A 26,806-nucleotide genomic window follows, 5' to 3' on the forward strand; every position below is an offset into this window, starting at 1 on the left:
CTGTAAGAAAGAAAAATGCCCTTTGGCATTTTCCTGAAATACTGTTTATCATAATTAACAGCGGTTATGTAGTGTTTTCTACTGTTCCAAGACTTTTTTTTTTTTTTGGTACTGGCAATTGAACCTAGGGCCTTACACATGCTAGGCAAGCACTCTACCACTTAACCACATCCCCAGCCCACTTCTAAGAATTTTTACAAAGCCCCTTCTTTAAGATACTTTAAAAATGCTGGCACATTGTGATTGAGATGTTGGAACTGTAGTTGTCCCAACTGTCAGGATTTTTTGGGCACAAGCACAGTGCCCATTACTGTCCAGTCATGGCCTTTCCATGCCCTTCCTCCTTGCAAGAGGACTATGAAGCTCAGTTGTGCTATGGTGCTCACTGTATGTGTCCCTGGAGTGAAGACCAACCAGAAAGTCAGTTTTATATTCTATCACAAGACAGGTGGGGAGATCTTTTATGTTAAATAAAACAATGGATGGGAAATTAAACAGTGCTACGTAAGTTCAGACTGGCACAACTATTCCCTAAGTGCCCTCAAGGCTCTAGTACAGTTGTAGAAAAACCATCTTGACTCCCTTTCTGCAGTGGGAAAAAATCAGGGTAGGAAGATGTCTGTTTTATCCTGCCTATTGGTGTGGATGTGGGAGGCATGTTTTTAGAACTGTTGTAACATAAAATAGCTTATTTTATGATATTTTAATGTAATTGGCATGTAGACTTAGTACTTTTGAATAATATATGATTATTAATGTTGTTGAATTCTTAAGAGAATTTCTCATATCTACGAATTAAAGTGCTTGGGAGATGTGGTTATTAATATGAGCTTTTATTTTGGGTGGCCCAGGGAGCAGATGTTGCAAATACTACTCAGGATAACAGAAGCTGTCATGCAGAAGCCAAAGGATAAACAAATAAAGGACTTGTTTGCCCAGAGCTTGGCAGGGTTACTATTTAGGGTAAGTCTTTTATATTAAAATTCTGCAAATGCAAGAAATGAATCAGATTTTACAGAAAATTAGTTTTAATCATTGAGTATTTTAAGAATTTTCATTATGAAATTAATCTTGAATTTTTTAGAAACATTCCTTCTTAACTGTGTCCTAAATTTTGTGGTCTATTCTTTGCAATTAATGCTGGCTTTCCTACCTCTATGCCATCTAATTCCTCTTGATTTGCTCAAAGGTGATAGAAATTAGGAAAGTAACAAGCACTCAGAACCTTGGTGATGGATCAGGTAGGTGTGGAGGTACAGAATGTATGGAATGGAATAAAAACTTGAGAACCATCCATGTGTTAGACAATTGTATTTAAAGCCACATAACTGAATAGAGTCACCTAAGGAGAAAATACATGTCATAGAGAGAAGGGGACCAGAAGAGGGCCTCTCCACAATTGAGAGAAGAGGGAGCCACTCAGATGCTGAGAAAGGATGGCCAGTGGGCCATAAGGAGGCCCAGAAGAGTGTGCCTCGGCCTTGGATGCCTAGAAAGAGAAAAGCAGTCAGTTGACTGCTAGCTTTGTCAAGATGAAGATTGCTAAGAATGTTCTAAGGGAATGAGGCGTACTTAAAGTAGATGGAGGAGAAAATGAGAGCCAATTAGTGGGGCAGTCGCCTACTGTAGCATAGTCAATATTTATATGGTACATAGAATTTATGAACATTTCTGAAACAGTGTGAAAGGGCTCTGGAAATATGGGACATTCTACACAAATACAGGTATTGGTACAAAGGGTAGATCGGACATTGAATAATTTGTTAAGAGGAAGCATGGTGGGTCATGACCTGGAGTGATGATTGCAGGGAGGAGCAAGTAGTGTCCTTCCTCAGTTGACCTGAAAGTAGTTTTAGAGAATATATATTAAGAGCATACATAGAGTACAGATAGGACATGGAGGTGAAGATGACAAAAAGAAATTATAATGTGAGGGGATCAACTATTCATATCAATTTTTAATAATTCACTATGATTGAATGATCTTGGCTTGATGAAAAATATATAAGAGGCTGTAGAACTAATTGGCATGTACTCGTTTGCTTCCTGAGTACTATCCCTTTTGTTCTGATTAGCTTGCCTAGTTTGTGGATATGTGGAGTGGTCCTGCATTCTCTTTTTGCATGTGTCCAACTTTGCTTTGCTGTTGCTGGAGAGTTGTACTGATCACTGCTTTGCTGTCTGCCTGAACAAATGGACACTCTGCTGTCTTTGCTCTGGAAACATCTCAAGTTCCCATTCCTGGGCCTGGATTGCCAAGTGCATAGGAGCTAAAGCCAGTGTTAGGCTGGTGAGTGCTTGGGCCTCATCCTTATCAGTTGTCTGACCTTGCATCTATTGTGTTGGGATTTGAGAAAGAACTTGTTGCAGAATTAAGCAAAAATCTACTCTGGAGTTGTGGGGGTGAGGGTTGTTTGTTTTGTTTGGCTTTTTTGAAAAATCAAATCCCCTCCATTAATGGAGAAATCTTGTCAGATCTTTGTTGATAAATATTTTATGTGTCCATGGTTATTTATGCTTTTGATGTCATTGTTACGTTTGGGGAATAATTAGATAAATCAAGATACATGCTTAAATTTAGAATTAACCCTAAAATAGTGGAGGAATGATGGGCCTTTTAGTGTTTGACAGATCCTGGTTCTGATCCCAGCTCTTCCTCTTCCTGGCAGTGTGCCCTTGAGCACACCACCTCACCTTTCTGAGCCTCTCCCCTGATCTCTCACAATCAGGAGAGGACTCCTTCCTACACTGAAGGGTTGTCATGGGAATTAGAGCAGATTAATTGGGGATTTATGATCATCTGCTGGCCTCCCATGTACTTATGTGAGATCCAAGAAGGGAGAAAAGTGGTAAAGGTCTGAAGAGATTGGGCAGACTGTCAAGTGGGCACTATTTAGTGCCATACTAGATAAAATGTGCTAATTATGATTCATTTGTCATCTGACTATCTAAAATGATCAGATACTTGATTTTTTTTAAATAATTTGAAAAGGGGAAAGAAGATTTTAAGTAGCCATTATCTTTCTATCTATCCTTTACTAAATTTTCCTTTAGTACTTTTTTTTTCTTCTCTGTCAGTAGATACTCTAGGTTGATTTTGACTCAGTTTTAAATATTTACTAATTAATAGTGATTACCATTCATGATGTTTTAACCTTTTTTTAGTTCTAAATACGACCTTATGCACGAAGCTGTGAAGGTTTATCAGAAAACTATGGTCCTGCTATTTATAGTTAGATCCATTACTTGACAATTAAGAGTGCCTTTAAAGGTGGTAAGCAGAGAGATGTAGGAAGTGGTTGATTAGCAAATGTACCTAAAATGAGTGACTTATGAGGCAAAGTGTTTTATTATGTAGCTTCTGTGCTAAGCTATATTTCATAAAACATTGAATTTCAATACTGACAGAATTAAGAGGTATTCTTATCCACCTTTTTTATTTTTAGATGAGACTTGCCAAGTGACTTGCCCCAGGTCACAAAGAAAGCTAATGGCAAAACCTAGAGCTGGGGCCTTCTCTTTTCCTCCTCCTTTGATAAAAGAGTAATTAAAAGCAGACTCTGCCTTTTAATTCAAAGATGTCACCACTCCCCTCCCTCAGTTATCTTTTATGACTTTGCTCTGTGTGCAAGAGCTGTTATGAATTTGCTGATGATTCGACAGGTCTGCATACATGTTTGTAATATTTGCTAAGATGAATTTTATAAGCTGCATGAAGTCCTTCTGCCCTTGTTTTATAATTAGTCAATAAAGTGAAGCCAAAATAAAATTCCCAGTGTATAAAGGAATCTAACTACATCAAGACGTCTGGTTTTATCCCTAAGGCTACTATTGTAGCCAAGGGTGATGTCAATACGGGTCTCTACTCTTTCCTCTTACTTTGCAAAGATTATATTTATTGATCTAATATTAGATCAATATTTATTATTAGATCACTATTTACTATTGGATCAGTATTAATAATTTATTATATGCATGTATTTTATGGCAATGATCTTGAAGTTTTTGAAAAGAGAATAAAAATAAATAGGTGATAGCATTTCAATCATAAAAAATATTTAATAAAATTTTTTCTTTCACATTCTGTTAGTTTTCAAAAACATTCACATTAGTATCAGATTTTAAATGGGTACTTAAAAATTTTATTTTCAATATATTTAACTATTTTACTTCTTCTACTTTGACATTTTCGCTTTTAAGAAGTGCAATAAACATAAATTAAAGCACAAAGAACAGGTATATTGCAAAAGGTCACATTAAATATTATTTCCAAGTGGTCAGACTAGACCTACTAGATTTTTATTTCTCAAAGTTTTCCTATGTTTGAGTTAAAGAAAAAATGGTTGTAGTTTCAAAAATCTATATATAATTTATCAGGGATATCTTCTTGGGAGAAGAGATATCCAAGTTGTGACCTGGAAAATAAGTGGAAGTTAAAGAGGTAAAACGAAGGGAAGGCAGAGAAAAAAGAGTGTGTGCAAAGGCAAAGAGCAGGAGAGAGCAGGTCGAAGAACTGGGAGAATCTCAGTGGAAGACATTGAATTTTTTCACTGTCATGCTCTACTATAAACGCCTGTGGGACATATGAGTAGAGAGCTCTCTAATAAGCAAACAAATAGGCAGGAAACCAGTAAAGACATCAGGGCTAGACATGGAGATTCAGAAGTCTACAGCATACAGAGGGTAACTGAAGCCTTGGGAATGGAATGAAGAGGCAGAGAGGATCTGCCAGAGCATCAGACAGTACATGTGAAACATTCTTTCAAGAAGTTTGGCTTTGAAAGGGGGAGGGAAAAGGGCTATAGCTATAGGGAGAATTTGGGTTCAAGGAAAATGTTTTGTGTTTTTAAGGTTAGGAAAAATTGGAACACAATTAAATACTGATGGGCAAAAGCTGAGAAAGTAAGATAGGTTGGAAATAAAAAACGGTGAGGTTAAAGAAGCAGAAAAACTCTGAGGAAGAGGTCCAGAGCTTAAGTGGGGGCAAATGTAGAAGAGCAGGAGCTCCTTTTGGAAAGCAACCCACAGGTGGAGTCTAAGCTATGTGAATTCAGGTAAGAGCATAGTTCTTGTGGACTGAAGTTGAAGAGAGTCTCATTTAATGGGTTGTTTCCTCTGAGGTCTGCAGTGAGCCCATCTGCTAAAAATCAGGGAGGCGATGGTGGGCTGAGTTCACTTATAGATAAAGGAGGAGGAGAAGTAGTCACTGGAGAGCAAGGGAAAGAACTGACTCAGGAACAGAATTATTATTATACTGAGGGCTTTGTCTTTTCCCTAATTACAGGCAGGGCCAACTCCCTGCTCTAGAATAATACTGGGTCAGTAGCTTTGTTCAATAATGGTAACTGACCTCACAGAAACTCAAATCCTGGTTACAGTTTGCCAAATGATTTTTGATCAATTAAAAACAACATCGAAGAGTACTTATGTTTTAAAACTTTATTAGTAGTAACTTAAAATATTTTATTAAAAATTATACTTCTTCCCAATTGTATTCTCTTGTTGGTTGGTTTAGACTCTCATCGTGGCTTGGATCCGAGCAAACCTCTATGTGTATATTTCTCGAGAGCTCTGGGATGACTTTCTTGGTGTGCTGTCCTCCCTCACGGAATGGGAGGAGCTCATCAGTGAATGGGCAAACATAATGGACTCTTTGACAGCAGTGCTTGCAAGAACTGTTTACGGAGTTGAAATGACAAACCTACCTCTGGATAAATTAAGTGAACAAAAGGAGAAGAAGCAACGAGGCAAAGGTACTTCCACTCTCCCAGGGTAGCACCAAGTTCCTGGAACTGGGAAAGATTGTGTATTTATACATTGAAGCAATCAAAACATGACATTTCATAATGAACTGAATTAACCAAATAACATCTTTTTAATAGTGGCATTAGATTGTATCTCATATTACTCTGTTCCCTTAATGTGACCAACAAGTTTCTGAAGAGGCTGTGGAAGGAGAAAGATGAGACAGAAGTAGTAGCAGTCATAATATTGATAACTAACAATAATAATAATAATGGCCAGTTCTTTGAAGGTCATCTCACTTCACCATCATGATGACTCTACAAAGTTGATATTATTATTATCCCGGTAACATAGACCAAAAAAAAAAAAATGAAGTACATAGACTTTATAGTGATTGATTCATTCTAGATCACATAAGAAGTGATAAAGACCAAAATCAAAGCCAAGATTAGTCCTACTCAAGATTAGTCCTACACCACTAAGATGTAGCTGTTTGCCTTCTGAGGAAATTTTGGGAAAAATTCTGAATGCTTCCAAGGGAAACTCTCATCTGTACTCCAACTTATTCTCTAAAGATTGAGGTAGTTCATAGGAATGCATATAGTATAGTAGATGGAATGCAAAAAGAAATGGGGCAAAATGAGCAGGGAGGAGCTACAGGTATGGTTATAATACCAAATTGCATGCTGTAGAGCCTCATATGCTTGCTGGGAAGGTAGGGAAGGGGCATCCTTGGATTTGATTTTCATTTTTGCAGTGTTCTAATATACAGAATCACAGAGTACATAAAGTAAAAACAGTTCATTTCCTTAGGTGATATGTAGTTTGATCCTAAGACAGGAGAAATTTCTCCTTCAAACCCCATCAAGAGTACACATGAAGTGGCTGGGGTGTGGCACAGTGGTAAAGCACTTGCCTTCCACATGTGAGGCACTGGGTTTGATCCTCAGCACCACATAAAAGTAAATAAACAAAATAAAGACACTGCTTCCATGTTCAACTAAAAAATATTTTTAAAAAGAGTACATGATTTATTATAATAGACTACACTCAATAATAACCTTAATATAGATTGTATCAGTTGCATGTGACAATTCCCCCCAAAATTTAGTGCATTGATATAACACAACTTAATGAATTTTCAATTTGGATAGCACTCAGTTGATCATTTACTTTCTTAGTCTTTGCTTGATCCATTCCTTTTCTGGAGAAAATTAGGCTGTGTAAGGGTCAGCTAGACTGCTCTACTTCTAAGAGTTAGGTAGCTGTCAGCCAGGGCAGTGGGTATGACTGCACCACATTTCACTACCCTGCAGGCTGGTTTGGGCTTGTTCAGATGATAGTTTAGGGCTCCAGGAGCAGCAAGGGGGCAAGCTCAATTATTTCAGAGCATTTCAAGTCTCTGCTTGTTCAATTTTGCTACCAAAATAAGTCACATGATGAAGCCTGCAGGATTAGTGTGGGAAAGGACAACAGGGGATGTGGATATGGAGAAGTGTGAGCTAATTACAATGATTAGTTAACTATGTAACATGTAATTAATTGGGACTGATTCTTACAATATATTTATTGTAGTCTGAGAGTGGCTTGCCAAAGCCCCAGTTAGTGAAACAAGGCAGTAAGAAGCCATAACAAAGTAGCTTAAGTACATGGCATTCCATAGGAACAGTTTAATCTCAGTTTAGATTTAGAATGTGTAGTGCATTTATTTTTTTAACATATTTTTAGCAATAGATCCCCTTTTCTCCACTTTCTAAACTCAACAGAATCCCTTTCCAGAATAACTTAGATTAAAGATTTGGGATTGAAGTAAGCCAGAAAGACAAGAGTTTGGGCCCTTGTCTTCTTTCCTCCTTGTCCTCTTTCACAGCTCTGGGGTCCTCTGTGTAAACCAGAGCCTGAGAGGATCGGGTTCTTCCACCTGAGAACTTGGCTTCCTAACACAGTGGATCTAGGCCCAGCAGAGAGTTTACCAGCTAAAAGCACCTTTCAGGTGGGGAGGGAAAGAACTGAGATAAGAAATAAAGATTTATTTTCTCTAACTCTCAAACTAATCCCGTTCCCTGCCTCCTGAAATCCTTATAATACACATACACACACACACACACACACTCTCTCTCTCTCTCTCATATTCGCCACCCTACAAAATTCTCTTCCCTCCCACTGTGCAAATATGAAGAGATATCCTTAGGAAGACAATTTTTAAAACACTGTTTTCAGAACAGTTCAGAACAAATTATTTAAATAATATGTGACACATATTTCTAACTTATATTGCTTTATTCTAAAGAGAGATTTAAATATTTAAATATGTAAAAATTTAAATATTCATTGTAGAAACACTTACCTTATAAACATTTATTATCTTTCACTAGACCAGTGAAACCAGAAAACACAGACAGAAGAACCTGGGTATGGAAATAAGCTACAGATTGCAACCACTGGCCACATCAGACCTATGCAAAAATCTCTTAAGTTCCTTATTTTTTTCCTCTTATTTTTCTTTTGGATCCTTGACCTTTCATTGAAATAATTGACCAGAGAAATATGAGAGAAAAGAAGTTGAATCTCAAAAGTTGAGTTGAATCTCAATACAATCTGCAGAATCTTATAGTTTTAGAGCTTTTTCTAAAATATGATTTTATATTTTATATTTTACATATATGTGTGTGTATATGTAAAATATAAAATATATAATAAATATATATTTTTTTTATTATCTTGCTTATTTGACCAAATCTACATTAGAGTTATAGGCATGTATTTATTAGGGCATTGTGGAACAGTTGGAGTCTAGAGGATGTAGTACTATTCTAACATCATGATCTCTGGTTTTTGGTTTGTAAGTATTTGTTTTAGAAGTGTCCTGGGAACTGTGATTTAACATCATTTGATGTTTTTGTACTGAGAAAGATTTATTAATATCTTTGTATACTGAAATGAATACTATGAAGATACATTTTCCAAGATAATTGAAAATACTTTGGCAACAGGAATGTTTAGTTATAATAACTTCCTAAATTGTCGTATGGGGAAATACTACCTAATTTGGAGCATGGGAACCTGCTAGTTATGTTTCATTGTATATATGCCATTTGCTGAGCTGCACCAGCTGTGAAATAAATGATGATGAAGTCAATTTATTTTTCTCACCTTATCATTTATCAGGCTGTGTTATAGATTCTCAGAAAGGAACAACTGTGGGGAGATCTTTTTCTCTCAGCTGGCGGAGCCACCCAGATGTGACTGAGCCAATGCGATTTAGGAGTGCCACCACTTCTGGAGCACCAGGAGTTGAAAAGGCAAGGAATATTGTTCGCCAGAAAGCAACTGGTAAACATTTATTTTATTTAAATATTTCTTTAAAATCTAATTGTTAACTAAAATGGGTTTATAGGAATACAGTATTTTAAAATTCTACCCAGAATTCAAATATTAGCACTTTTATTAAATGAAATTCTCTGTATCTTTATAGTTTTCTGCTCAGGCTACTTTTCAGATCACAGTTTTCAATATTTCTAAGTTCTCCATTATGAAAAGAACTGGAGATGGTAATATTGAATGAGATATTTGTGCAAAATAGAGAAAAATAGTAGTTTTGTTTGAACCTTGAAGAAAGTAGATTCCTAACAAATCTATCATTAGTTGCATTATTGTCATTGTTAAACAGTGTTCATCTAAAGAGTGTGTGGTAAGTGGTTCTGGCAAAGAAAAATAGACGAATACTCTTAGTTTTCAGGACTGGATGGAGACATTCTCATTTTTTGCTTCCTTGGAAAATTGATCTTTTCATTCCTATAGATGTTGTCTTTATAGTCTATTTGAATTAACAACTTGACCAAGAGCTCCCAGTTAATCAAATTGCTTTGAAACATTTTCCTCTTAAAATAAAGAGAAAAATCTTTTAAAAGGAAACTCGTATCCAATATTTAATAAAGACCAATAAAGCTCCCTCTTCCCCATTAACTTTGAGGCTGTACCTTAGGTTTCAAACAACTGTATTCCAGTTTCCTATAGTTTTTATGATCAATTATACCATGTAATTATAATTGATACTCAGCTTATTGATTTCAGGAAATCATCAGATCCTCTGGCCTTAAAGCAAGGATTCAGTTAAGCTGAACATACTTTACAGTGCTTACTAAAAGATTAGTATACATGGTTTAGGGTCCTGTTGGCATTTTTATGAAAATATGGTATGCCTTAACCCTAACTCTCTCATGATTTTTGCCATAGCATTTGCTGGTAACTATCACCTTATTTATATACCTCTTATAGTCTCCCTGTTTTCTTTCATTTTCTCTTCTGAGGAGAGACCCAATTCCTGATAACAGGCAGTTTTTGAGTGTGCCCTTCACTGATTTCCCTTTTCATTCTAATTCCTAAACACTCCTTTCTTCTACCATTGGATCCTTAAAGAAAAAGATCAGAAGTGTGTGACAAATAAAGGTGGAATTCTGCCTGAGCTGCCCAGACTTCCTGCTTTCCCTACCATCTTTGAATTATAATAAAAGTGAATTTAACAAATTAAAACTATGATTTTTAAATTTTATTCTCACATGTTAATGAGGAACAAACTATTGTACACCTCATGTTCCATATGACTCTACTTCGCCGAAACATAGACACTAAAGAGATGGCATCTTAACTATCAGCAGATATTTTAAACCAACAATATGGTAGAGGCATCAGCATGCTTTAGAAAATACTTAGAGCAGTTATGGCAGTGAGGTTGTTATTAGCCCTTTCAGGTGTCTGAGAAGCCATGGCATTAGAAGATCAAGTACTGGTACAAAATCATGTGAAAGTATTTATAGAATGTATCTTTTAAAACCATAAGCTTGGCCTCTGTAGGATTAATTAGACTTTTAGAAGATAAGAATCGTAACCTTTGAAAGATTATGAAGATGTTCAGCTGGACAAATCTATCATCTTTCTAAATCTATATCTATGTACATATATACATACATTTTTTAATTTCATTTTACTTTTTGAATAATATAAAATATCATGAATTATTTTTGTTATCTCTAAAAAAATGGCCTTTAAGGATTTTATTATATCATGCTGTTTTTAAAAATTACATGACCTAAATGTTGTGATTTTACTCGGTTTTCTTTTGTTGGTACTGGAGATTAGACTCTATTACTGAGCTACATCCCCAGCCCTTTTTGTTTTTTGTTTTGAGACAGGGTCTTTCTAAGTTGCCGAGAACCTTGCTAAGTTGCCGAGAGGCTGGCCTTGAACTTGTGATCCTCCTGCCTCAGCCTCCTGAGTCACTGGGGATTATAGGCCTGCACCACCATACCTGGCATTCAGCTTTATTTTTATTAAAAAAAAAAAAAAAAAAGCCCAAAATATTTTCATGGTAGCACTTAGTTTTTGTGGAAGCCACATTTTTATGAGAGAATACCAGCTCATGAAGTTATTTTTACTACTTTCAGTAGTAATCATTTTAATAGCAATGGTAATTATGGAAGATCCATTTGAAAGTGACTTTGCTTTCCCTAATTGCAATAAGAGATGATTTAAGAGTATTATATAATGATTTTCCCCACAGATTTCTTAGGTAGAGAAAATATCACTGATGGTGACATGAGGGAAAAATAAAGTAAGCAGTTGCAGAGTGGAAAAATGACAATTAGTTTAGAGAGTGCACTAGGTTATAACTTTAAAGGCCTGCAAGGAGTCTTAAGTAAGGAAAACTTACAAAAGAAAACTTTATCCCTAACTATGAATGATGATGAGTTTGGATTCCTAAAATGTGACAAAAATCAAAGCAAGTCTTTATTTTTATATAAAAATATCCTATATTTTATTACTTCTACAATTTCTAGTGATCAATTTTAGAGAAATGCCTAAACATTTAATTTATAAAAGGAAAACTTTTTAAACAACACTCAAAAAGTTTCCAACATTTTGAGAGATGAGCAAATCTACTAAGAAATTTGAAGTGAGTGGGTTTGACATTTACATGGATGTTGTCATTTACATATTATCTTCACACACATGTAAATTATACTGTAATCACTTTATAGATCATCCTTTTACTAATTCTAATAGGCAAAGAATGGGAGAAGGAACAGTAAACTAAAAAGTTTGTTTTACTTTTTATAAATCTGCCACTATTATTTCATTCATGATTTATAAAAATACATAAAATAATAAAACATCAAATAAACCTTATATTCTAAGGATGAAATGGATTTTTGTTGACTTTGGTTTTATATATATGAAACATGTTCTCTTGCTGTATCTGTCCATTTTCTCAAATATTTATTTGACCAGAGGTGTACAGAAAACTTAAGAACACCATAAAGTTGATATTAATAAACTATAGATTTAATAAGCATGAAATATGATATAAAAGGGTAGGTTTCATAGAGATTTTACCTTTTATTCAAATAACAAATCTTGTAATTTCAACTTGATTGTCACGCATTCTTGAGCTTTTAGGATATTTAATCTATTAGATGATTTGCTTTTGAATACAGTCAGCTTTCAGCAAACCAATTTCTTAGTTTTTTTTTTATTGTAGAAGAATTTTAATCTTAGGCCAGATTTCTCTCACTGTATCTTTTGTGTGTGTCCTTTAAGAAGGGAAAAACTATTGTAATGTCTGACTGAATAATCAACCCAAATTTGAATCTGATACACAACAGAAGAAAAGATGCTAAACATATAAAACATTCCAAAATAAAATTGATTTTTTTATTGTTTATTCTTTTTTTTTATTGGTTGTTCACAACATTACAAAGCTCTTGACATATCATATTTCATACATTAGAATCAAGTGTTTATTCTTCTATGTTATCAGGGCAACTGAAAGTTGGCTGTATTTTGAGACTACAATTTAATAAAAGTACTTTGTATGACTTCCTTTAAAGTTTAAAATGACCTCCTTGTAGTATTTAAAGAGAGACCAGAAAAATAGTAATAAAAAAGTAGTGAACGTTCTTGATAATGCTTCTGACATAATTATTACTTTATCTCTCCTGGAAGCTAAGCGAAGCCAGTCTATCAGCAACTGTGTCTACCTTTCTGAGGCTTTGCCTGCCACTAAAAGCGTCCCGCTCCTCCTTCACACCGTGAGCGCTCTCTTACCTGGTCTCTCTTACTCCTCTTGCTCTCACAGGCTGTCAGGTACTGTAACACTCTCTCATGTGTCCATCAATGTCTTCGAGATCCTCCTGCTTGCCTCTGGGCCTTGCTTCTTTTGTTAATACCTACATATCATATGTGGGTGCCTCACCATTGCGCTTGTGTTAAAGTCCAATGAATATAAGTAATTTTTTTTGTGTAGTTAGAAGTTTTGTAGTGATTGGTCAAGAAAAATTTCTGCAACGCCACTGGTCTTACATTCATAATGAAGAAGGATAGAGGATTTTTTTAGCCCATAGTTTTTAACAGGGGGAAATATGATGATGCATGCCTTCCTGTGTCTCCTCTAGAGTGCTGATAGAAAGTAAGGGAATTTTCATAAAATTTTATAACATGTCAGTGTTAAAATGCTAACTGTGCCTTTCAAAAATATCAATAAACTGGAAAATTATGCAGGTAAGACTTCTTTAGGGATACTAAGTCATATAAATAATTCATATATAAAGTAATCATCCGTTTACACAGACTCATATTGATAATTGATATTTAAGTAAAAAACCTAAAAACTAAAAAGAGCTAATTTGCAAAACAAACATTTTGTTACTGGACTTCAGCCAGTTGAAATTGAAATTGAAATTAGGTCTTTTGTGGTTTACTCAAAATATGGTTCTTGATTTACTAAGATGTCACAGTACCAGGCACAGTAAGGTGAATACAGTTAATAATATCTTAGAGTAGCTAGCTCAGAGGAATTTGAATGTACTCATCATAAAGAAATGATTAAAATTTAAACTTTGAAAGACATGCTAATTATTCAGGTCTGATCATTATCCATTGTGTACATGAATCAGGAACACTGCACATCATAAATATGTGTAATTATTGTGTATCAATTTTAAAAAGTTATTATAGTACCAAAGTGAATATTGATATATCCACCATAACAAAAATATTTACTTTTCTTCAGTGAATAATTACATCTATGTCTAGATATTTTTCAGTGACTCTAATGAAATATTTTCATACTCTTTATTTTCAGAAATCTTGTATGTAGATTAGTATTATTAAATATTGAAGATAGTCTAATTGTGGCTTTCTATGATTAAATCATATCATATTGTAGTTTGGCACAACAAAATTAATGGATTGGATGTATTTTCTTATGTTCATATATGAATGCACAACCAGTGTAACCCCATATCATGTACAACCACTAGACTGGAAATTCATCCTCCATGTATATACAATATGTCAAAATATATACTCTACTGTCATGTATATCTAAAAGAAAATATTTAAAAATTGCTTTATCTAAAACAAAATTAAAGCTTAAGTTGAGTGATGAGTATATAAAATAATACCATATTATTTCATTTACAGACTATGAAGGAAGCAGTTAGTTTTACTGAGACTGATGACTATAACATTTCTTAGGTAACTCTTTAGTAAATACTGATGGTGAAAAACAATAAGAATGGTACTTGGGGAAATGGCTATCCATTGGTTAACTTACTGATAACTTATAACTGTTTATTTGGTTTTTCCAGAAAATATTACTGTTTAGAGGTGATTAAAAAGATACTTTAAACAAATTTGCTTCCTATTTGGCTGGTACTTACTCAAAGAGGTTTTTTTGTAGTGAAAAGTTTTATTTTACAGTTTGTTTAATTTTTATATTGTTTCACTTTAATTTTTTACTAGTTTTATTTTGTGTGTAATGTTTTCACAAAAATCTCTTCCTGTTAGTAATTTCATTTTAGAATCTTTTGTACTCATTCAGTCTTACATTTTATTTTACTCAGATTCTTGGTTCCTGTATAAACAGTTCTAACAGAAGTTCAATATTTAGAGCAGTGATTCTCAACTGGCACCTTGTGGGTAGAAGTCAGGGACACTGCTAAACTACCTACAATATACAGGCTGGCCCAAGAACGAAGAACTATCAGGCCTCAAATATCAATAGTGCTAAGGGTAAAACACTTATTTAGGGTGAAATGAAGAAGACTAGTCTGGGTCTTTATTGTTGTGCTTTTGCCATCCTGGTTTTATAGCACATAGAGTGAAGGGACTTAGGGTGTTTTTAAGAACAATTTGCTATTCTTTGATCTGGCAACTACAGTATCAGGCTCCTTCTTTCAGTCTGATGCCAGTTGTTCTATATCACTTAAAATGATGCTGTTGTCCATTGTGATTGTCCTGTTAGGAGAAGGGGCCAAGAGCAGTGTATATCAGTCCTCAGTCTTAGAGTATATGTCCTCTACTGGTTGGCACATGGGCATATCCTGATAAACTATTGCTAGATAATATTCAGACACTTATAATTTTATTTTCTGATCATGAATTCCTTACCATATCAATGATTACTGCTTTTGTTTTCACGTAAGGTAATATTTCTTGTTTTTATTTTTAATCTGTGTGACCAGTCAACTCACAAAAATTGTTTTAGTAACATAAACAATAGAGAATTACCTTCAACCATAATTATATTTACTCTGATCCTTTGGGGACTCTATTTGGTGGTGACATAATTTTGGTAGAGTTATTTGTCTTTGAGGGGGAAAGATGTGGTGTTTGTTCTTTGGAAGAGTCACAACCAACCTGTTTTTATTAATATGAATTGCTGAATAGCACACACACACACACACAAACACTTTTTCCTTTGTGGGAAGTTTCTTGTAGCTGTTCTGCTTTTTATGTTGGGTCATTTATCAGTCTGTTGCATTCACAGGCTGTGCAGATGGTAGATTTTATTTTTCTTTGGGGAATATTATAATTGTAGTAATTAGAGGATCAGCCATCTTCCCTTATTCTAAAAAGACTTAAGGGACCTAATGGGAAGCCTCACTTAGCTGCTTCTGCATCTTGTTGGTAGGCTCTGGGGAAATGCTCATTGTCTGTTAGGACTGGGGCTGACTCACTTTTGGAAACCTTGATCTTGTGAGAAGCCTCAATGTTGAGTGAATATATATCTACTGTGTTTTTTATAAGTTTAAGTTGATATCATGTATAATTTTTTTAAAACTAGGAAATTATTCTCTTCATTTTACTTAAACAGCCTTGTATAAGGGTAATTGGAACCCGGAACTTTGATTAGTAAAACATGAGCCTCATTCCATTAAATAAGATTGATTAAGAAAGTCCTAACTTTCAAATTACTTTGAAAATATTCAGATGTCTGGAAAAAATAAAAGTTAATTAAGAGCTTACACATTTGGTTTCATTAAATCTTGATGATTCTTTTTCTCAGTGGGAAAAAATTAAGTAATCCTTTATTGATCATTTTTTGATGTTTTGAGTAAAGTTTTAGAAAGCAAAGCATTTAGTATTGAGAAATTTATACCATTAAGAGTCAAGAAAGTTTGTGCTTTTAAAATTTGGGTTATTGGGATTAACTAGGCTTTTGAGACAGTAAATGAATTGGTGAATCAAGCCAGAATTTAGTTCTTTGAAGTGATTCAAAACAATTATTATGTGACATTCAAAACAGAAGATGCATTAGATCTAAGATTTATCAGGTAATTTTTCTATATTGTGGATCATTATTTTTCAACTTTGAATATTACATAATTCTGTATCTTGATATTTTCTTATCAGTGTTAAAATGACCTGCATTTGTTATAAAAGAATGACTGTTACAGCTGACACTAGGATGGGAGCAACTTTAGCACAAATTGCCCTTTCTTAACAAATGAAATACCAGCAGAGGGAGCCCAAGATCTGTTAAAAAAGAAAAGCCTCATGAACATGTTTTATCATTTGTTTGTCCATATATTAGAAAGCATGGATTGAGTGCATACTTAGTGCAAAGAATGAAAAAAGCCCAAGAAATGATGTATACTTACAAAACAGGCAATTGGGTTTAAATTGTGGGATCAGAATAATTGAAAATTTCCCATACCTTGTCTCATGATAGTCAACTACAGGAGTAACTCAGAGCTCTGACAATACAACAAGTGCACTTGGCATTGTGACTGTCACCTTTCTTCCACTTCAATCACTGATACTCCTGCTTCTTCCAGTTATTTCTATAACTTGGGCTTCCTCCATTTGAGAAATCTCTCCTGACAGTTTTGCAAAAACAAAGCTTTAAAAGCTGCATTAGGCCAGCCTGTTGGGAAGACAGACCAGCTGGTGGTGGCAGGCGCTTCCTCCGTCTGCTATGTTGAGGACCAGTGGGGGCACTCTAATTTGGAAGGGATGGTGCTGTGGCTGTATTGTATCCCACCAGATGGCGGTGTTCTTTATCTTTAGAAGGAAGCTGCCAGTGTTGGCTCGGCTTTTATTTGCTTCTGCTCATACTCCAGAAAGCAACATCTACCAATTTTGGCCTCAGATTAAGAGAATAAAACCCACTGCTCTTCCCACTATCCACAAAATGGGCACTGGCCAATTATATTTTAGAAAGTTAGAAAGCTCTTGGGCGCCCTCTACTGATATTAGATTTAAAAGAATATTCATTAACAAATATATTCTCTTCTTACAAGGTTTCTGCATCTTGCATAATTAGAATAAACAATGAAAGAAGATAGATGAAGGGCTGGCTCATGGAGTCATATGTTTTTTATTGTGTAATGCTGAAGACACTAGAAGGAGATTTGTGCTTTAGGATGTGTAGCTAATTTTTTTTAAAAAAAATTGCACATATGCTCTGTGTTTCTCCATGGAAAAAAATGATCAGTGCTTGACTACTTAAGATGAAGGCAAAGAAAATCTGAGAAAACGAGACTTTAATGAGTCTGTCTTCTCCTGGAACCTTAGTCTATGTTTTCTTACACTCTAAGCTCACTTTCTGATCAGCATCCAAATTTAGACTGTAGTGTAGAACTTTGAATCTTAAATGAACTATCCCACCAATTTCATAGTTTTGAAGTCTTGTAATTGTATCAATATAACAGTAAATGGATTTTTCATTTGGATAGAAAAAATAAAGCAGCAACCCTTTGTAGAATTCCTGCATGTTAAACTTAGAATCATCATTTATACCATTTCTTGGTTGAGGTGAACCATCACTTTGACTTATGGCTTGGAGTATAGAAAGGGCTATACAGAGGGAGGCTCACTGCCAGTGAGCCTCCATTTCTAGTGAGGAATTGGGTGACATAGCCAGGTAAGATAATACAGACTGAATTTTAATCAGTCTTTTCTTAGTAGCAGTGAAACTTTAGCTGATTAAAAAATTTGGAAAATATGGTGTCATGATTATGTGGATGTAAAGTTTTATAACTACATCAGTGAATATAGAGTGTGCTAAGGAACAGAGCGATGGATCTTACATGCGTGGCCACAAAGCAAGACCTATAGGGGGATGTGCCCATAGTAGCATAGACAGGAGGGGCAAAGGAACATGGCTGGGGTTTACATAGGGAGTGAGTAGCAGGAGGAAGAGAGCAGAAGGTGTCAAGTTGGTCCTATTGCTGAGAATAAAGAAATTACCAGTTCTTTGTGGGGAGTAGGGGGATCATTATGTGGGATAATATAATCTAGAAGACTCTGTTTACCCCAGCGAGCACAGATTTGACCCCCTGATGATAGAAGGCCTCTCAGGGTTTTAAGAGGAGTGGTATAGACAGATCTTTGTTTTAGAGGCACCTCTCTGGAGCACACATACAAGGGTGGCAAAAAGAAGGGGAACAGTGACTAGTTAGAAGGCAAATAAAATGACCTAGAAAAAAGATGATACAACCTCAAAGCCCTAACTCTAGAGAGAGAAGGTAGAGTGGTTATCCCAATGCCTTGGGTGGCTTTTAGAGATTAAAATGAATTATGCATTTTAGAAATGAGCTAAGAGGAAACTCATTCTCCAGGGCAACATAGTTAGTAATAATCCTAGTGGAGATTATCCAGGAATCAGTACTCAGTTATTTTTATTATAGTCATATGTGTGTTAGGTCTATAAATATACCAAGAGATCTTTTTGTCCATTAGCGATATGCACCATTAAACAGAGTTTTATTTTGGTCAGTTGTGCACTTTTCTGGTAAAAGAAATAACAGTTGAAATTCTTGTTTTCTTTCATCTTCCTTTTGTGTTTGTGTGTGTGTGTGACTTTCTACTGTCCTCAAATATAAACTGTCCTCTCTGTGCATCTCCCAAGTTACTGGATCTTTCTTTCCTTTCTGCCCCTGAAATTTCAAGTGACTTACAGCTCTCAATCATTTTTGTGGCTTTCACTACCTTCTCACCCTTTACTTTGATTTAAAAATAAAAAGCTGAGTAGAACTTAAAAGAAAAATATATTATTGGAGTGGAATATTAGTGTTAACAAGGATAGGAAACTTGATGATATAAATACAAATTATCTTACTGCAAAGGTTTTGTGGAAAAGTATCTAAAACTTAATTTTTTAAATTTGTTTTTTTAAATGGTGAAAATATTTTTAAAAATCTTAAGCTACAACACTTCATTTTTTGTGTTAATGCTCACAGACGTGGAGGAGTGTCAACAGTCAGAAAATGTACCCGTAGCTGAGTCTGGTCATCTCATGGTGGGACAGCAACAGGTCCTCCGGAGCAGCAGCACATCTGACATCACTGAGCCACTGTGCTCAGATTCTTCTCAAGGTTTGGTTTCTTCAGTTATTGATTCAGAATGTAGATTCTGGTTGGAGGTTGGGAACTGCAGAGAGTATTCCTTTCTACATTTATTCTGAATATATTTTGAGGGAATTTACTTTTTGATTACAAGGATGTGGTTTCTACCAATGAAATGTTTTCATTGTTTAATATATTTCTTTAAAATATATCAAGTTTGGCAAATGACTAGAGTAAGAAGGAGGCAGAAAATATTCCTAGACAAGAGCAGAAGGAATAGCACATTATGTAGAAAGCACGGGGGCAGCATGAAGGGAAATGAGGAATGGGCTGTGAGAGGAGCTGTGGAAGTTGAAAATGAGAATGGAAAGCTGACCAGACTTGTGGAAAAGTTTACTAGCAACTTCCAAACACTGCTGAGGTTGAAAATAACTTGCAGTAGCATTTGTCTACATGGTTTTGCCAACAACTTTCAGCAGCGATAGGGTGGAGAAAACAGAGAGATAGATGATTCAATCCATTAACAGTTAATAGTATACTTTATAGTGAAAACACGTGTTTAAAGTTTTATAAAGTATCAACATACTTATCATTCCAATTTAGTGTCATGAATTAATTAAGAAACAAATCTACCTTGTTTATTAATAAGTTATATCTCTTAATATCATGTATATGCTAGTCTCATAAAACGTGTAGAAAAGTGTTCCTTCTTAGAAATCCTCTTGAAATAAGAAAATGTAGTAAAAAATAATCCAAAGAAATCTATTGTCTGAAAGATTTTATACTCTTTTAAAGATTTGTGTAAAATTATTATTATTAGGGCTGAGGATATAGCTCAGAAGCACAGTGTTTGCCTAGCATGCCCAAAGTCCTGTGTTTGATCTTCACCATTGAAAGGGGAAAAAAAGATTATCACTGTTTTCCTTAAATATGTGGGGAATCTGTTAGTTTCCTGGAGTTTTCTCACAAGAGGGGTTTAAAATATTATTCATATTTTTTAAAAATTTCACTTAAGGGAGAAGGAATAAGTTTAAAAGATCTGTTGTACAATATGGCAATTATAGTATAATTGTAATACAGTGTATAGTATTCTTAAAAATTTGCTAAGAGAGTAGATTTTTAAGAACTCTCTCACATGCACACAAAGAAGTATGTGAGGTAATGTATATGTTAATTAGCTCAATTTAGCCATCCCACATTGTATGCATATTTTAAAACATCATGTTATAATTGATAACTATATATACTTTTTACCAATTAAAGAACTTAAAAATTAACCATTTTTAAGAATTATAGGGCTATTCAGATTTTCCTTGTTTTGATTTTGATAAATTATGTTTTTCTGAAAATTTGTTCAGTTCATATTTATTTTCATATTTCTTGGCCTCAGATTATTTATAAAATCTTCTTGTGGCCTTTTTAAATGTTTATGGGATTTGTGGCGATATTCCTTTTCTTATTACTGAAACTTCCTGCTTTCTCTTGTCAGTCTTCATTTTAAGTGCTAATGAGCCAATTTACTGCTCTCTACTTCCTGTTGGTTTACCTGTTGGCAACTCAGGCAGCTTTTCTTTGAGATACCTTTCCTAAGGTTTCCTGTGCTAATGGAATGACTAAGTGGAGCCATTGGCCACAGTGAACAGCATTGAGCCTTCTGTAGTCAAGGCCTTCTGTGGGCCAGAGACCAAGTCTTTAATGTGGGCTTGTCAGTGTGGGTATGGTTATGTATTTCATTGTTGAAAAACAGAATATTTATAGGTAAGCTGGTATATGCCCTTTTTAAGCATAAAGAAACAAGGAATTTAACAATGGTTATTTTCTAAACAGGAAGGAATATGAAGGCCTTCCCTTTTAATTTTGTACACTTCTGTGGCATTTGAGTTTTGTATAAATATATACTACATTTTATGCTGCCAGTTTGTCAGACCCATAATTTATGCTTTTATATATCTTAGGGTAGATTGCATATCTAGAAATAGAATAAATGAATTTACAGTAAAAATGTTTTTCTCTACAAGATAATACCTATTTTCCAAAGTGGTTGTACCTGTTATATATCTGCCAGCATTATATAGAGTTCCAATTCTAAATAGGTACTTTGATAGTTATATTTATATGGAAAAATTGTTTTTCTAATTTTCCTTCTGAAACATTCCTTCTGTTGATTTTTCTTCCCCCACCAAATCTCTAGGTCAAAAGGTAGAAAATGCACAGAATTTGAGTTCTTCAGAACTCAGGGCCATTCAGGAGAATAAAGGACATGTGAAGAGAGAACATGAAGGAATAACAGTAAGATTTTTAAAAGCATATCAGTTTGTCATTTTAAAAAACCCAAATTATTGCATAATAAATGAATTTATTGGTGATGGTGATATTTAAATTATTTTTCCCATTTAGATGGACTATCAGCCAAAATGACCTTTAAATCATTTCAGGTTTTGCTTGTTTTCTTAAGTAAAATTATAGTCATGGTGCAAAAATGGTGAAATAAAATGAACACAAAATGGAATTTATTGCCTGGTCTGTATGTGGCATTATATATTTTTAATCAGACAAATTTGCCTGTAGAACTTATATTTCAGATACCCCTTCTTGACATTGTTTTGGGTAGTAGCCACCATCTGACCTGAGTTACTAGTTAAGTGAATATTCACAAGGGTCTGTTACAGTTCCTTTTTGCAGGGAAAGCCACCCATGTAGCCTTTATTCAAATATAAACAAATGCAATGTATAAAGAAGAAAATTTAAACATCCCATAACTCATTTACACAGATGACCCTGCTCATTTTTTTAAATGTAGTATATATTTATACAAATATATATGTCACAGAAGTGTTCAAAATTAAGAGGGAAGGCCTTCATATTCCTTCCTGTTTAGAAAATAATCGTTGTTAAATTCCTTGTTTCTTTATGCTTAGAAAGGGCATATACCAGCTTACCTATAAATATTCTGTTTTTCAACAATGAAATACATACCCACAAACCCATTATCCCGTTTAAGAACTGCAGTGTTTCTTGTGTTATTGCTTTGGTTTCCTGTTTGTCCCCTCTTCCTGCTACCTCTCCCAGAGAGTGGCATTACTCTGGCTTTATGTGTATCAGTTCCTTATTTTGTTCTATGGTTTCGCCATATATGTATCTTCAAATGATTTATTTTTGAAAGTTTTTGTAAAGTGTTCATTAGTAGTACAGTTGCCTTGTTCCCTCATTGTATGTTTCAGTGATTTATTCACATTCTGGCATATAGCAATAATTCATCAAATTGTCTCTGGCATATGAATATGCCATCGTATATTTTTCTATTCTTTTGTTGATGGGCCTTTAGATTGTTTCCAGCTTTTGTTTTTAGGGAAAACTGCCACTGTTTACATTTTTGTATGTGTCTCAAGATCTACATGTTTAAAGTTTTCATTATGATGACCATCTAGGAGTGGAATTAATAAATTATACAATAAAATAATGTTCTATATAAGATAAGACCTAACTCCCAATGTAGTTTTACCACTTATATTTCTGTGATCAATGTATAGAATTCCCATTCACAATTTTGCCAAAACTTTTCTAGTTATAAATTCAAAAATTTTTATGAGTCCCAAATGGGTGAAAATAACATCTGATATTTGCATTTCTAGGTTACCAATAAGGTTTGAAATCTTTCCATGTTGATTGGTCATTTGTGTTTCATCTGTGCAGTGCCTACTTTGTCACTTATTGTCTTTTTTTCTCTTATTTGTATCTGCATATTGATCTGGTTTTGGTTATGTGTATAGTAAATATCTTCTTGCAATATGTGGCTTATATTTCCATTCTCTCTGTGATACCTTTTGATGAACAGAAATCCTTCATTTTAATGTTCTCTATCATCATTTTTATGGATATGATTTTCTCAAGTTTGTAAAAATCTCAGCTACACAATGGAAAACAAATACTACCTTATGTTTATTCAATAAGTGTTTCCAATAAGAATTTTGCTCTATATATTTAAGAGTTTCACCCACCAAGAACTGATCCTTGTATATGAATAAAGATAGGGACCCAATTTCATTTTTTCCCTCATAATAATTGTTTGTCCCAGGTCTCAATTTAGTGAATCCATTTTCATTTATTGAGTTGAAATACTACCTCTCTTTGATATGCTGTTTCGTGGGTGTGTAAACCTTCGTTTTGTTTTGTTTTGTTTTGTTTTTTTAAAGGTTCTTAAATGTCAAGATTTTATTTTTTTTATTTTTTTTTGTAGGTAATGAAAAGTTTTCTTTTTTTTTTTAATTTTTTATTTTTTTTTTATTGGTTGTTCACAACATTACAAAGCTCTTGACATATCATATTTCATACATTAGATTGAAGTGGGTTATGAACTCCCAATTTTACCCCAAATGCAGATTGCAGAATCACGTTGGTTATACATCCACAATTTTACATAATGCCCAATTAGTAATTGTTGTATTCTGCTAACTTTCTTCGTTTTGTTATATATCTTCATTTTTTGGTTGTTTTGTCTCTCTGACAATACCACAGTGTTTTAATTACTATTCTTCTCTCATTTCCTTATCCCCCTTCTTTTCTAGAGAAAGCTGTGTTTCTGTTGTATTTTGTCTTTTCGTTGTTGTTAGTGAGAAGTCTTCTATCCATCCTCTCTCGTTGTTGTTTCTTGCTATTCTTTGTCCTTATCCTTCAATTTCCCTATAATATATTTTTAGGTATGGGTTTCTTTGGGTTTATACAGTTGTCCTTTTTGGTATGTGCTGTGCACCACTCATCTCTGCATGCTTGTCTTCTGTCATTTGGGAACATTCTTGATAATCATTTTTTCAAATATGGCCACTTTTTCATTCTTCTCTTTTCTACAATTATGGATAGATATATTAGAATTTCGCATTCTTTTTTCCATGTTTCTTAAGCTTTTAAGCTTCATATTTTCCGTTCTCTTTGGTCCTCTGGTTACATTCTGATCATTTCATTAGTTCTGTCTTTCATTGGTTCAATAACTCTCTCTTTAGTCTACTCTTTAATATTTCCAATGAGCACAGCAAGTATATATTTTGTTTCAAAGTTTAAGTTGATTCTTTTCAAGTGTATCTTATAATTTCTCATAATCTCTTATTGCTTCATCATTTTTATGATTCTCATCTTTTATTCCTTTAAAGTATTCACAAATTGTAATTCTAAAATCTTTATTTGATTATCTGAAATCTGATAGTTGTTGATTTTAAGACTCTTAGGCCTAATGATTTATTTCCTTTGCTGCTTGGTGATTTTTTGATTGTGAGTAGCTGACTGATCTTAATCAGAAGAATACCCAGAAGTCTAAGTAGATGAATGTTCATCAGGACAGTGTTAGCATTTAGTCTTCTATGAGTCAGGAAGTGTTATTTTGATCCTGGAATCTTGGTTCTTTTGCCACTGGCAAAGGTAATATTGGAAATGCCCTCACAATAGACCCATTTCAGTACCCTGTTTTCTGGTCACTTTTGAGAGAGCACATGGATATCTTGGAGGTTGACTTCCTGTGAGCCCTAAATTGCAACCAAAATTTTTATGTTAGATCTAGTTCTAAAGTTGTGGGGTGTTTTTCTTTCATGCAGTCCGAAGCAAAAAAGTTCACATTCTGCTTTGCAATTAAGGAGCTGTCCTGTCTACTTAGTGTGTGTAGTACTGTAATACTTTCTTTTCTGGTAACGTTAATCTTCCTAAGTATTTCATTTGACTATATCCTTTTAGTTTAGTAATCATTCTGTCTTTTCATTATACTTTTTGGTCCCCTTTTTAAAATTTGTTTGCTTATTTAATATCTATCCCTTTAATTGGTTAATTAAATCCCAGATTGTTTGTCCTTCCCCCACCCCCCAAATACCTTCTGCAATGGAGACCCTTAAATTTACATCTTTACTCCTGGCTCTGTTCTCTATCTTACCAATGCTGGATTTTTGGTCCCTACTTATAAGATATTCTCTTTGAATATTCAGCACAAAGATAAAAACTAAAATGTCTGAAACTTTCTCAAGGTCTTGTCTTCCTTCTTTCTTTCCTTTCTTTACACTTCCCTCCCTCTCTCCATTTGTCACCATCTTTCTCATTGTCCCCCAGCTCTCTGCCCTTTTGTAATTTAATTTTCTTTCACTCCTATATATACTTGATCATAAGCTCTAACCTGTCATCCTGCAGCATTTTTATTTCTATTTTCTTCTCCTTTTCCAGTATCAGAAACCTTATCCCCTCATTCCTGTATCAACATAACCATTCTATAGCAATTTTCTTCTTCATTCTAATCTATTCCACAGATAACTACTTGTCTTTCCAGTAAGGATTTAATCGCAGTGAGCTATTATCTAGAATGTATAGTAGCTCATTTTATTACTATTAGGCCAAAAGTCCAAAAACCTCATGTTAAGGCCCACTGGCAGCTGCCTCTTTTAGAAGGTCTGCTTTTCTTCTTATCTGTTTCCTTCTTCACTTGGCTTCCTTGCATGGCCTGCTATAATCAGCTTCTTTTCCTGCACATAGAACTTGCTGATTACCACTCCGTGCTTCCTGCCTTGAATCCCCTCCTGCCTTCCCTCTACCACTTCCTGTCTATTGCCTTCTTGAACAGCTGTCCTGTAACTGTCAGCCAAATAAGGTAACACTTTATTTTACATAATTATCAGAGAGAATTTATTTGCATATTTTGCTTATGAACATTGTAGTTATTTTGTGTAATTTGTGTATGTTTTGTCTGTCCAAGCAAATTATCAGATTTTAGAGGATGCAGATTGCCTCATGATTTTTTAGTGCTCCATATTTCACATAAGGTTCAGTGTTTAAGCAGTGCTCAGGAATGTCTGTGGCACTTTTAACTAGAAGGGCACAAAGTGGATCTGGAAGGAGTTTGCACTTTACCTGCCTGCATACTCATCATTTGTGGGTAGATTAGGCCTTCTGGAGAATTGTGTTCACTGTGTATGTGTGCTTGACCAGAGGAACAAATAGGGCTTTAAAATAAATTTCTTCCATATAATTTGGCATCCCTTCTTAGTAGATCCATTTTAATTGGATGTCAGTTGACAAAGTAGAGGATAGAAATTAAAGTTTCAGGTCTTGAATAATATATAATTCAGTAATATATAATTGTTGAACACACGTTTCAAATGGAAAATATCATTCAATGTTTTATTGCTATTATTGTTTCTTTTTCTTTATAAATGTAGAGTAGGAACTTTACATAGTCTTACAAATTTTAGCTCTCCTGTAATAATTGCAATATTTCTTTTTGTCTGAAGATCTTAGTTCGAAGAAGCAGTAGCCCTGCTGAATTGGACTTGAAGGATGATCTGCAGCAGACACAAGGAAAATGTAGGGAAAGGCAGAAGAGTAAGTTCCAGGAAATGTAGTCTGCATTCGTCCACTGCAGAGTTGATGTGTTTTCTTTTCTTTACTTTCTAACTCAAGTGGTA

The 26,806-nt window shown here is 34.4% G+C and overlaps 1 protein-coding gene across 10 annotated transcripts in view; it reads left to right on the forward strand.

Annotated features, from left to right (window-relative positions):
- Ralgapa2 (Ral GTPase activating protein catalytic subunit alpha 2) overlaps nt 1-26,806 on the forward strand; it is a 310,144-nt gene that overhangs the window by 100,526 nt on the left and 182,812 nt on the right. For 8 of the 10 annotated variants that reach the window (XR_013439516.1, XR_013439515.1, XM_078051331.1 and 5 more), the window contains 7 exons: nt 852-963; nt 5,516-5,753; nt 8,914-9,078; nt 12,748-12,888; nt 19,272-19,406; nt 21,568-21,665; nt 26,633-26,723. Coding sequence is in view for 8 of the 10 variants with exons in the window: in XM_078051331.1 (XP_077907457.1) it covers nt 852-963; nt 5,516-5,753; nt 8,914-9,078; nt 12,748-12,888; nt 19,272-19,406; nt 21,568-21,665; nt 26,633-26,723 (980 nt within the window). In the remaining 2 variants the exon portion in view is untranslated. Of the gene's footprint in view, nt 1-851; nt 964-5,515; nt 5,754-8,913; nt 9,079-12,747; nt 12,889-19,271; nt 19,407-21,567; nt 21,666-26,632; nt 26,724-26,806 lie in introns of those variants that run through there. The other 2 variants (XM_078051338.1, XM_078051333.1) reach the window with 2 other exon arrangements.

Source organism: Ictidomys tridecemlineatus, chromosome 5, assembly GCF_052094955.1.
Source record: "Ictidomys tridecemlineatus isolate mIctTri1 chromosome 5, mIctTri1.hap1, whole genome shotgun sequence".
In the NCBI taxonomy this organism is placed as follows: domain Eukaryota; kingdom Metazoa; phylum Chordata; class Mammalia; order Rodentia; family Sciuridae; genus Ictidomys; species Ictidomys tridecemlineatus.